Source organism: Lichenostomus cassidix, chromosome 1Aa (genome assembly GCF_008360975.1).
Source record: "Lichenostomus cassidix isolate B80296 chromosome 1Aa, HeHo_3.0, whole genome shotgun sequence".
In the NCBI taxonomy this organism is placed as follows: domain Eukaryota; kingdom Metazoa; phylum Chordata; class Aves; order Passeriformes; family Meliphagidae; genus Lichenostomus; species Lichenostomus cassidix.
The window spans coordinates 56,363,766-56,376,333 of record NC_139480.1 but is presented as its reverse complement, the minus strand read 5'-3'; the positions used below and the strand labels follow the sequence as shown (position 1 = coordinate 56,376,333).

Below are 12,568 nucleotides of genomic sequence, written 5' to 3'. Positions count from 1 at the left end.
TTTGTCCTATGGAAATTTTATCATTCATTGACTCAATATGTGCTAATATGAAATTATTTCAATATGTTAATCACTGAAAGGTTCCAGAGCCTTATGTTTTTCCCCTTGCAATAACAAAATCCTTTCAATTTTCCACTGGGTATTTGGTTCAATAACAGTTTATTGCAAAAAAACACCCATTCTTAAACTAACCATGTCACTTGTAGCCCCTAAATTATTTGTGAGCTCTCTCATTTAAGTGCTGAGTTTTTCACACCATTCCTGATTTCTGTTATCAAGGATGAGCTCAGCCAGAAGTTGATTTGTTGCTAAGTGGAAGGAAACAGCAATATTTGGTGCAAAAGACACTACCATAACAGACCAAAAATCCACTAAATATTTTCAGATGCATATGCTGAACTTGTAATGAATTTCTAATGACTTTTTACAGTAGAGAGACAATTTCATGTACTGATTCATGTTCCTTGTGCTATCAAAGTCTTTTCTCATCTCACAGTAGAATGAAAAGGTCAAGTCTTGCACTCACACATGCAATGATTCAGGCATACTGCAAATCCAGCCCTACTGCATTTCTTTTTGAAGAAGGGCTATCTTACTTTGCAGCTACGTGTGATGACATGCCATAAAGAATGTAATTAGTGTTTCATGGCATTGTCAATGTAAATTCTCCTACGTAAGCTCACAGACTGCATCTCCCCTTAATGAAAAACTATTACGAACATGACTGATTCTCAGTTCAGCACAACTCTCCTTTTTAAACAGCAGGGGAAAATGCCACTATTAATAGCAGAGCTGTCAAGACAGCATCATCTAAAAGACTCAGAGTGTTTCAAGACAAAGCCAGATTGTCATTCTATTGCAGCAGTTTGCAGAGGGGGAAAAAAAATCTGATTTTTTTAAAAATGAGATAGTTTAAAAGAAAACTTAGTTAAAACTTATGCACTGCATCAGGTATGAGGGGCTGATATAAATCTGTGTAGAATTCTTTTCAAAACCAGCAGTTTCTCTAAGAGGTGACTGGTTTCATTTTCTTTGTATTTACCAGTGATTCATCTGCAGTGGAGTAAGTCTGGGGAGCATGGAGGGAGGTTCCTGGTCTCACTGCATCTTCTACAGATGCCTGTGCTCTTTATAAGATACTGGGGTGGGGAAGAAGGAGTGGAGAATTCTCCCAGTTACACGTAGTAAATCAGAAACAGTACTTCTGCACATGGTTAATTCCTCAATCTATTTTTTTCCTTAACAGGACCATTTAGAGCTACTTCATTCTGTCATTCAATAGCTTTGGGGTGGTCCAGTTGAAGCCTTCCAGTACCTAAGAGAGCCTACAAGAAAGATGGAGAGAAACTCTTTACAAAAGCATGGAATGACAGGACAGTGGGAAAAGGCTTCACACTGACAGAGAGTGGATTGGATATTGGGAAGGAATTGTTCCCTGTGAGGGTGCTGAGGCCCTGGCACAGGGTGCCCAGAGAAGCTGTGGCTGCCCCTGGATCCCTGGCAGTGTCCAAGGCCAGGCTGGATGTGGCTCTGAGCAGCCTGGGACAGTGGAAGGTGTCCCTGCAATGGCAGCAGAGGTGGCACTGGATGAGCTTGAAGGTCCCTTCCAGCCCAGACCATTCTGTGATTCTGTAATTCAGTGTAGTCACCCTGCCCTTCCTTTTAGCAAGGCTTTTTGTTCTGCTTTGAAGCACACATGAATACAACATGTTAGAGAGCTCCCTAGACTACTGTAGCAGTGGCATGTATACATTCCAGCAATATCTTTGAAACCTGAACACCTTTTCATATATTAATTGCTACAGAAAGTGCCTGAAGAGAATTACCATAGCAGGGAGCAATAGATGGCTTAGGTTACCAGAAAGGAAGAACAAACACTACTTCTATTCCATATTCACATTTACCATTAGCACTGTCTAAAACCCTTGAGAGTGACATTGCCAACCAAAAGAGAGTCCTGCTTTTGCTTTCAACTTCTGGAAGCAGGTTGCAGGAGAGAGAGGGGAAAAGAAAATCAAAAAGTTAAACCTTCTGTTGTATTCAAAGGTAAATTGTTGGGTGCAGTTAAAACACTATAAAATATAAGTAGAAATGGCACTGGGAACTATAACTCACCAATTACTGAGCTGTTAATTCTGACTTTTCTGATCTACACATGGAGTTTATTTCTCTTGCTTGAGGGATTCCCAGCTATAGGCACTGATTCAGCACAAACTCTGCTGAGCTCATTCTCAGGGCAATTGTTAGCAATAGTCCTTTGAGGCTACATCATTGCTCTGTCAGTGACGTGAGTTGAGTAACAAAATACATCATAAAAAGTGGTTTAAAATACTGTTAACCACCCAAATTATTCCTTTCCATTTGCTGGTCAATTCTGTGGATGGACACCCATCATTTCTGAATCATCTTTTTTTTCCACTGGGGAAGAAATTATTAGCTTTCCTCTTCTTACATATTTCTCAGCTTTATACCCATTTCCTCCTCAGATTTAACATCAGTTTTGGGATCAACAAGAAGAGCTCTTTGTATTTTTATCAGCACTGAAATGGCCCACATGAAACAGGAGCAACAAAGAAAGTTGTGCTAGCAAAAGCATATTTGATAAAACACTCTTTGAACAAAACAGTTACACACAGCTTAAGTGCTAAGAGTAGAAAATTACAACCCCACACACCAGAAAGTACAAACATTGTAGTTTTCAACATCACAAGATCAACAACACAACATCGCAAGAAATCGCAAGAAATACTGGGAAGGGAGCATTATAGCTAAAATGTTCAGACTTTGGCAACCAAATGGAAAAATTTAGGGAACAATCCAGGTTCTCAATCACAATTGTCTAATGTGATTTTATGCTCCCTCTGATGTTCCAATTAGTTTTTAGTGGCTACAATAGTGTCCTGATAACCAGGTTCATGAATGTCAGCCCTGGATATTTTAGGATATATAAAATGACAGCAGAAAACCCGATTTACTCCTTTCATTTCATATTTGGCCATACAGGCTACTTTGACTTTTTCAGAGGTGCTGACACTACCAATGAAACCTCTATTCTATGCTTTAGTTTTGTTTTGCAGCTTAATTTAAAAGGAATGAAAGGCTACTAAAATTGCTATAAACATGGAACAATTGCATTAGACATTGTGCTCAACTCATGTAATAGCAACAAGCTGTGCCAAATGCACCATTGCAAGTTAATGCCTAACTTTTCCTTTTTCTGTTTTGACACAAGGGGCCAACTAATCCATGAGCTATTCACACACTTCTATTTCCTGGTAACTGAGCAACAATGTAGTTTACTGGAGACATCTGCCTTGCACAGCTGTACAGCAGCTGGGGAAGTGCCTGCAACAGGTAATATGGCTCTGGGAGAGATACATCCCTTACCAGAAGTCTTAATGTGTCTTATTAATGTTATTAAGCAAATATAGAACTCCAACATTGACAAGTAGCCATTAAAAGTGGGAACCAGCTGCCCAGCATAGCCCAAGAATAGCCTAAGAAAAAGGTAAGTATGAGAAAGAGGGAGACAACCCTAAATTTCAGGCACTGAGCATATAAGAGAGTTAAGCACCCTGATGGAATTAATTTCATATGCATTTAGACACTCACAGAGTAAACATCTGCACCTGAACGAGTCACCCAAGGCTGCTTTTGTGGGCAAAAAGGAGAAACAGGCACAAATCATCTCAGCTGTTTTAGGCTTCTGCATAAGGGACCAGAATGGTCTCTCCATTCATCTAACATTTAGTCAGATAAATCCCACTGCCCAGGAGATAAAGCAGCAGACTCTTGAGGCAAGGCTGGTTCCCTGTTCCTCTGCTGCCACTACACCCCAGTGCTGAGCAAGGTCAGCATTTTGCACCTCCAGACACTGTGTAGGTAGATTCCAGAAGGAAAGAGGGCATTGGCAAAACATGTCTTCTGGATTGTATGCAAACTTCTGCTTTGGTGTCACCTACCTAACCCTCTTATAGGCACAATTCTTCAGACAGATCTTTGCATACTGACTTAAACATCAGTATAAATATCTAAAATTACCACTCAGAACAACTGAGTAACTACTCAGAATAGAATTGATCACAGATTTCTTTAATGAGAATGCCTGATTTTCTTTTTCCTTAGTCTGATAACAGTTGTTATGCACAGCAATAAACAGGTTTTTCTAAGATCAAGGTTAAGGAACTTTGTCAATGGTAAAAATAGCTTTCTGACCACTCATTTCAGGGCACTAATGGCACAGTGCTTAGTGCCAGCATCTTGAAATGTGAGTTATGCTGTCAAAGAGATTCCACAATTTCATATTCTATTCCTGTTTGTGTAGGAAATCACTACTCCTGCTTCAGAGAACTTGCAACAGAAGCTGCAATACCTTAATTTTGTTAACTTTACATGTGACTAATTGCTGGATAGACTTCTTGCTGACGCTGCCAAGATGCTGTGTGGCCCAGGAGGCTGGCAATGCTCCTGGGACATCATGAGCCTGCTTTCATTTCCACAATGCACGCAAGAAGCAGCCTTTCTCTCCTTCCCTCAAAGGATTAGTGGCTCCCCCCAGTACTCTTGCAGGACAGCTGCAATTAGAATTTGGGATCAATATTTACTTGAAAATTGGTGTTTCGTTTTATTTCTGTCAAGCCATAGCTTGATTCAAGTTTGATACAGAAACCACTCACTTAGATGCCTTAAAAGATAAGAGATTCTGAGTATTCAGTTCAGTCTTTTAAAACCTTAAACACAACCTGATCTATCCATTGCTTTTCCGGATTTGAAACGACATCTTTCTCACAGGCTGAGCATACAGACCACTGCTGAGTGTCAGTGGTTTTTCCACCCTGGAAAAGCACATCAAGACATTTTCAAGTTCAGTATTCAAGCAGTGAAGATTGGCTGGTGTCAATCCCCAGCCAGATTACCTGTATAATTGTTTCTCAGCACAATTCTATCTCTGTAAAATGGGTTTAATCATGCTTTCATTTCAGAGAAGTGAAATTGCTACAGTGAAAGTAACACCAGAATGTTATTTCATCATAGTCAAATTCTACAGTGAGTCTTTGGAGAGATAAACTTGTGTCAGATGTTGCACAAAACTTACTGTTGCGGTGAAGATAAAACACTGTACTCACTTCTCTTACACTGGGACAGTCCATCCAGAGAGGGGATAACAGGAACCTGGTGAAAAGAAGTATATGGTCATATTTAAAATAGAGAGCAAAATATCCAGCAGTAGCACCCCCTGAAAAAACAACAAAAAAAATAACCCCAACACACACAAAAACCCCAAAGCAACATCTACAACAATCAACAAAATATTTTGTCACTTTCTAGAGCCTCATTTGCAGACTGTTGTAATCAAGTCAAGAGGCTACTATCCCAGCTAAATATTCCTTCTGTATTCACCTCAAGTAGCACAGAATGCCTGAAGTGAGCCAAGGCTGGAACTTGAGCCATTGCAATGAAAATCTGGTACTACAGACTAAACCAACAAAGGAGGGGCTTTCCAGTTAAGGCAATGGACTTGGCACTGGAGCAGTTCTGAACTAATTCATATTCTTGGGGATAGAAAAGATGCACATGATAACTTCTTATCACAGAGAACTTTTGCTGAGCTTTTGTGCCAGAATCTTGACATCAATAAATAATTAAAAGACATGCTTTCCAAAGACATTGGGGTACCTAGGAGAAACTGAGGACACAGAGGGGGGAAAAAACGTGATTTGCCTAATTTCCACTGAAATCAGAGGAAAATGGTTCTTACATGTATCTTGGGAAATCTGCAGTCAGGTAATTCATTTACATTGGATTTAGTCTATTAAAAGCTGTACATTTTTTCCCTGAACCATACTCTATGCACACTAGAGAAACAAATTTGCACAGGTAGTTTTATTCTGACATTTCCAGGCTTTTTTAATACTAATCTTTGCCTCCTGGAAAGTATGAATTGAGTCAATTTTCACGCATGACAAAGAATCCACCAGTGTTAGTAAAACATGAGATTTTATGTTAATAGTGACAGAATTTTCATTCACATTTAGACTTGACTGAAAAATGTACATGATTTCTACTGTGTTACCCTGAATGAGAACTCTATCTGTCAATTTGAGTAACTTTCACTCATTTCTTACTCGTCATACAGCTTTTATCCCTTCAGACACCTTTTCTTTTTGATCTATACTCTACAACAAACCTCCACAACTTTAACTTTCCCATCTGTCCTGAGATATGTTTTCTTGTTTTTCAATTACAGGTGGCCTGGCGTTTCATTTGCTCTGGCTTTCTTTGTAACTTTTGTTACCTTATTTAGCCCTCGAAAACACCCACAGGGAATATTACCTCAGCAGCTCCTCAGAGCTGTAAAACTCAGGCTACATTTCTGCTGTGCAATATGCTATTGCAGCACCTTCACGAGGGCATCCTGCACACACCAGGTGAATATTTCCTGATGCACTAATGCAATAATGACCCACCTGCCTCTGCTCCTCTCCGGGGCACTTGCTGTCTGTAGGGATGGGAATTAACGAGAGTCTCTCTGTGCTGCCTGATGTCAGAGCTGAGAAAGGTGTCAAGGATATATAAGTGCCGTATTACCTGCCAGCAAGGAAGAGGGAAAGGACACTCCAGAGCTAGATGTGAGCGTGGAATTGTTGCATGCACACTTCTTGCTAACCAAGAGGGCTCACTGGCTTCTCCAGTTAGATCCGTGACCACAAAAAGGTAAATAATTTCCCTTTTTTCTTACTCTACCTGCAGGGAAACAGATGTGCTTTAGGAAAGCACAATATCCCCTGTTATTAATCAACAGCATTTTCCAGGTAAAGGCTAAGACAGCTTCAAAGCAAACTGCTCTGGGGACCAGAATTTGAGACTGGGATATGTCAGGAAATGCAAACCAGAGATAAGGGATAGGACTGAAGCTACTGGATGGAAAATGAGCATTTACTGCTGAGGGCTATATTTCTGAAACTGCATTGTGTCACCAAACTTGAGGGGATCATTTTTCTCACAATAGACTGTGAAAAAGACTAGCTGCTCTTGATTTAGGACAGAATGGGCATCAGTTACAGGATATGCTGAAGGGTATTTGGGTTTGCTTTCAGTTTTGAATCATTATTCTTTTCAGAAAGTTTGGAAGGAAAGATGTGCAACCTAAAGCTGTCAGTTTTCTTCATTGCGCTTTCTGTCACTCTGAGCTGTTTGGAAGCTACACCTATCGAGAAGTGAGTAATAAATAATCATGTTTATTTCTTTTTAGGGAAAAAGGTGCTCAGATTATTGCATGAATTGCTTTTGCTTTCGTGTCTCAAATAATATACAAATGGAGTGATTGAATCTCTCTATTTTATTGCTGTTCAAAGATTGCTGTCTGTGGCTGATGATCTATCTGAAGGCACTTCCAAGAGACAAGGATGGATGCTGCCTGTAATGTCACAGAATACACTCTCAGGACTCAGTGAGGAGATGCCAGAACAACCAGCAGCAAAGACAAAAAGGTATTGATTTTCCTTGTTTCTTCCAGTCATATCAGATTGAATCATGAAGCAAACTTTGTTCCAGTGATATGCTGCTACTTGAGACTCTTTGCTTCTGCTGTTTTTACTCCACAAAAGAGATTAAAATATCCTTCTACTAAATAGAGCTTTTCTGTCAGCATAAAGATCAGCTTCTCTGTAACATAAAGACCAAAGCCTTCAGGGTAGAAAGTGAAATCCAGGGACAAAGTTGCAAATCATTTAATCACTTTATAAAAATTTCATCAATTACAAAGGCTGCAAATACTACATTACCTTGAGAAGAAAAGTGTATTTTGAAAGTGCTTCTTTTTTAAAAAATTTGTCAGATTTCCAAGCCTGAAGGGGAAAGAAAAGACATATCCTTCTTAATTTTACTAATGCTCTGTTAGAATGGAATTATTTTATGGTATAAATGCTTTCAGTAAGTAAGCAAATTTTTAATCACAAAATTAAATAGTAATTTAATCATGGGAAGAAGAAAAAGAAGAGATTGGTTCTGATAAAATTTAACTTATCAGAAATGCATTCACATTTATAAATTAATAAATTCAATTTTAGGCAACTTTTTTAATGAATAGAAAACATTTCAAGATGTATTTGCAATTTGCTCTAAAAGATATGCAGCACTGAATTATTCTATTTTTCACACAATCATCAGTGTTGGAAGAGACATTCAACTTCATTTAGTTTTGTCAGGCTTTTGAGTGAATTTCTTTCAATGACGATGCTGTTATGGATATATTCAGTAAACACACATGTATATGTAGTTGCCTGTTCCTCTCTCTTCAAATTTATATTAAAAAATTACTATTATATGACAATTTTGCTACCTTCCAAAGTATCTTTATAATGGAGACAAAGTTCTCTCGTTTTTACAGCTATTACTTAAAAAAAACCCACCAACAACAACAACAAAAAAACAAAAAAAAAACCAAAAAAAACAAACACCAACAAAACCACCAAAACAACCCTGTAACACTCCAACACAAGGCATCACCTTTATGAGTGTGGTGTGTCTTATCTGTTTTTCTGGGGCCCAGAACTGTGTCTCACTGGGTGAACTATCTCCTGGAAGCTCAGATTCATTTAAAGGCCACAGACCAGACAGCTAAAAGGGGCAGTGAGTTCAGCCAGGCTACACACAAGACAGAAACTCAACAGCTTCCTGTAAGGGCTTGAGTTTTAAACTTGGGGTGTCAAGGCCTGATTGTGTAGCTTTAATCAAAAAGAGAATTCTGCCTTCAGAAACAAAGCAGGATCTCCATGAGAAGCAGTTGCTCTTTGAACCTCATATGTTCAGGACTTGATTAAAATCAATAGAAATACCCATGAAAATCAAAGAGATGTTATATCAAGCCCTATCCAACCATTTTCTTTTAATGCAATTACACATTTGAAATATTAATTGCTTAAAAATTGTTGCACATCTACTGATGAAGAGCCAGTATAATACAGACATTTCTTTCACAGCTGCTATTCCATTTGGATTCTTAGATCAATACAAATAACTTCAAAAGGCTATATGACATTTTAGATGACAGCTTTAATAATCAATAAACAAAGGAACATATTGGTAACTGCCCAGAATTTGAAACTGGGAAATTGTTGCTCTTCACAGTGAATTTTAGCTGCAAACTGGGATCTACCCAGTGCCACATCAGTGTGAAGAAGTCCAGGAAAATGAGCAATAACTCAGTAGGCAATCTCAGCAAGCATTTCTGTGTGAAGGAACACAGCAGTCTAAGATACAAATTTGAAAACTCAAGCTAACCATTTTATTGTGATTAAAAAAACCCCCTCATGCTACATAAGTGTAACATGGAGTTCCATGAATGGTCTGTTGGTTCAGATAATAAAATGTTATTTTTAGATATGGATTCTTCCATGGACACTCCTTACAGTATCAATCAGCAAATGATTCTCTCCCACCACAACAGAACTTTCAAGCTGCTGGTGTTTCAAAACAGATGTGGCAGTTTTTCAGTAGATGAAATCTCTGTTTAGGCAGAGCTAAGCTAAGAGGGGCAGAGCTGAAGACCATCCTAGGTGATGCTGAAGTTGGCAGAAGCTGGCAATGCCTGCTGCCTCTCATGATATGTGGTGCAGTTGGGAGAAAGAGTCTTTGGGTTTAATCCACTTGATGTGGACTGGAATATTACGACTCACTTCAGCAAGAGACGGATATGATTCTGTGGGAACAAGAGAACTCAATAAATGTTAGTGATTATCATTACGTTAGTAATCCTCATGATATCAGCAAGAGCTCTAAATAGATTTAGAAGTTCAGCTGCAAGTTAAACATTTAGTCATTGCTTTCACTTAGTGACTTACCTATACTATCATTACAGGTTTTCTAGATGTCATAAACTGCTGTGCAGGATATCAATAAAAACGACATATGACTGTTCAGGTCTCTGCATTTCAATACCCCCCCTCATTAAAACTGATAATAGCACCCAGCACAAGGATTTTTTTCAGGCACAAAGTAGGTGGTGGGAAGACTGTAATGTTCCTGTATTTGTGCACATATTAAAAGAACTCCCACGTTAGCAGAGCTCAAATGACTATGAGAAGTGGCACACTCGATTGCTCATCTTTTGACTTCATCTTGGCTCTTTTTGGTTTCACCTTGGCAGTCACCAGCTGGAGAAGAGGAAATGCAACACCGCCACGTGTGTGACACAGCGCCTGGCCGACTTCCTGGTGCGCTCCAGCAGCAGCATCGGGGCTGTTTATTCCCCCACAAACGTGGGCTCCAACACGTATGGAAAGAGGGACACAGCAGGGCTATTAGGCAGAGAACCCCCAAACCATGCCCAGCTTTAGGGTGTTGAGATGGCTGCTGACACAGTTTTCGTTAGAAGTTGGGGTTTTAATGTATCAACAACCTCTTGGTCGTTTATTACTTGTACAGTCTTACCAGTGCCTTGTTTTCTCAGTGTGTGTGGGTATGTGATTTTTGTCCATCATTCCACTATGCATGTGCCATGACATGCATAGGCTATTCCTTCAACTCCATTAAGAGCTCCAGAAATCTGCTTGCTAAATTCCTTTGTAAAAATCTATCATGATAATAAATGGAAAAGTAATTGCAACAGGGTTTTATTATTATTATTAATAATAATAATAATTATTATTATTATTATTATTAAAAGGATGAAAAAGATAACCTATCATGTGTATGTCTTTATAGTCACAGTTTGGTAAGAGAAATAAATCATCTTAATTAAAGAACAACAAATACCAGAATGCTAGGAAAAGTTATGTCCTACTGAAATTAAAACAGAAGAATCTTCTGGCTTTGAAAGGCCAGTAGCATCTTGTTTTGTACAGCTGAAGGAACAACTAGATGAGAAAAGATGCTGCATTGTGCCCCATAATCACACGATTATGCAGTTTACTGACTGGTGTGTTTCCACATCAAGCAAGGAAAGGTTGTCTTGCAGCACAGATTTCTGTGCCCACTGAGCAGGGGATTTTAAGGATTTGCAGTTCTTACTTTAAGATGGTATCAGTAAAATGCAAGCATAATGCACATAAATGCTTTTAAATATGAATAAGATAAAACTCTGATAACAATTTAGCAGAAACTGCTGTCCTTGGGTATTCTTTCCTTGAACTAGAGTAATGAAGGAAAGAGAAAAATACAATGAGTAGTTCAAGAACCAAAACACTTCATAGAAACTGGGTAATTTTGTCTACTGGCATATTTACATTGCTACCAAAATCCAGGGAAACTATCTGACAGATGGGCAGACCTTAATGAGGATCTGACAGTGTTATTTTCTCCTATCTCAGCACAGAATCAGTGCAGATTTAAAAACCATGTTTGTTCCTTTAAATTGTTAAGCAAATTTTCATAGAGGTGATATCCTATATCACAGAAATGGTTGTTTTGTCGACACATTCTGAGTGAAGGGTTCACTATCATCTGAAAAACATTATTGTCCAATTATGAAAAACATTCAGCAGAACCTTAATTCTGGAGAAGCAAATGAAATTTTAATAACTGCTGTCAGTTGGTTTGTGTCTTATAAAATATACCTTGAAATAGAAACTAAGTTTAATGTTAAATGGCATATTCACTTCATTTCACAAAAAAATACATGGGAATAAAAATTACTGCACAAAAGTTCTATTGTAAAAGTGTTACTGATTACTCTCTTTAGCGAGGAAAGTTTCAACCTTCATTAATGTTTTAATGGATATTATGTCTGAATTTCATTGAGAAAACCATTTATGAGTCTTAAACTTGTCTAATATTTCTGCCAGCTTGAAATGCTTTCCATTCCAGTTACTTTTGTGTTAAGTTGCACACCCATTGTGTGCTTAATTTGTTTTTCAGTTAGAATATTTATTTTTCAGAAAATAAACAATAAACCGAGAGGATAGCTTTGAAGTGTCACTGTGACATTGTTTGAACAGAGGAGTAACAGAGTCTTTCCTGTGGGTGGCTGCTGATCTCCAGGCTGATTCCAGCATGGAATATGAGCAATGCTTTATGCACTGGCTTTTGTTTTCCCAGCTACCATTTGACAAACCCCAGCAAAGCACAGGCTGCCCATGCACAGGACCAGTGGAACTGAATACATTAATTTCTGCCTTATGCACCCCTGAATCTGGTGGATTTGACACAAGCATCTATTTAACATGGTCGTGCTATTTGACAAATACTGAAAAATATAACTCATCTAACATCAGTGAAACCACAGAGAGAGAGAAGAGAGGGATTGTCTTCAGCTCCTCTTTGTCAGTGCTATTTGGTGGAGGAAGACAGCTCCTTCCAATTCGTCCCAGCTTAGACATCTATTTTGGGATGGGATGAATCACTCCTGAAGTGCCTCTAGTTCTCCGTTGCCGATAGAGTGTCTAGACAATTAGCTGAAAATGAGTACTTAACTTTAAGATAACTAGAGTTAGGTGACAGGAATCTCATCTGCATTTGGTATGAACTGTTCAAACTAAAAGAAAAAAGAAAAAATTTGGTTAAAAACCCACACCACCAACACCTCAGACTCCAAATCAACTCATATTCTGAGCTACATTGGTTAATTCAT

General features: G+C 38.6%; 2 protein-coding genes across 2 annotated transcripts in view; one reads left to right on the top strand and one right to left on the bottom strand.

Moving 5' to 3' along the window:
- Window positions 1-12,568, bottom strand: part of LOC146443946 (solute carrier organic anion transporter family member 1A2-like) — a 41,877-nt gene that overhangs the window by 21,251 nt on the left and 8,058 nt on the right. Inside the window, exons 2-3 of the mRNA XM_085049189.1 lie at window positions 7,785-7,847; window positions 5,127-5,172 (exon numbers count right to left, since the gene is read on the bottom strand). Of these exons, the coding sequence (XP_084905315.1) occupies window positions 5,127-5,150 (24 nt within the window). The 5' untranslated portion in view covers window positions 5,151-5,172; window positions 7,785-7,847. The remainder of the gene's footprint in view (window positions 1-5,126; window positions 5,173-7,784; window positions 7,848-12,568) is intronic.
- On the top strand, window positions 6,524-11,635 carry IAPP (islet amyloid polypeptide). Its single transcript, XM_085049188.1, has 4 exons — window positions 6,524-6,714; window positions 7,121-7,217; window positions 7,356-7,490; window positions 10,148-11,635. Exons 2-4 carry the CDS (start codon window positions 7,138-7,140, stop codon window positions 10,335-10,337), a joined length of 405 nt encoding a protein of 134 aa, XP_084905314.1. The 5' UTR covers window positions 6,524-6,714; window positions 7,121-7,137; the 3' UTR covers window positions 10,338-11,635.

Bases quoted from the DNA above. Each gene is read 5' to 3' on its own strand.
- IAPP (XM_085049188.1), top strand. From the start codon at position 7,138: ATGTGCAACCTAAAGCTGTCAGTTTTCTTCATTGCGCTTTCTGTCACT. The intron at 7,218-7,355 runs GTGAGTAATAAA...TGCTGTTCAAAG, and splicing joins GAAGCTACACCTATCGAGAA to ATTGCTGTCTGTGGCTGATG. The intron at 7,491-10,147 runs GTATTGATTTTC...TCACCTTGGCAG, and splicing joins CCAGCAGCAAAGACAAAAAG to TCACCAGCTGGAGAAGAGGA.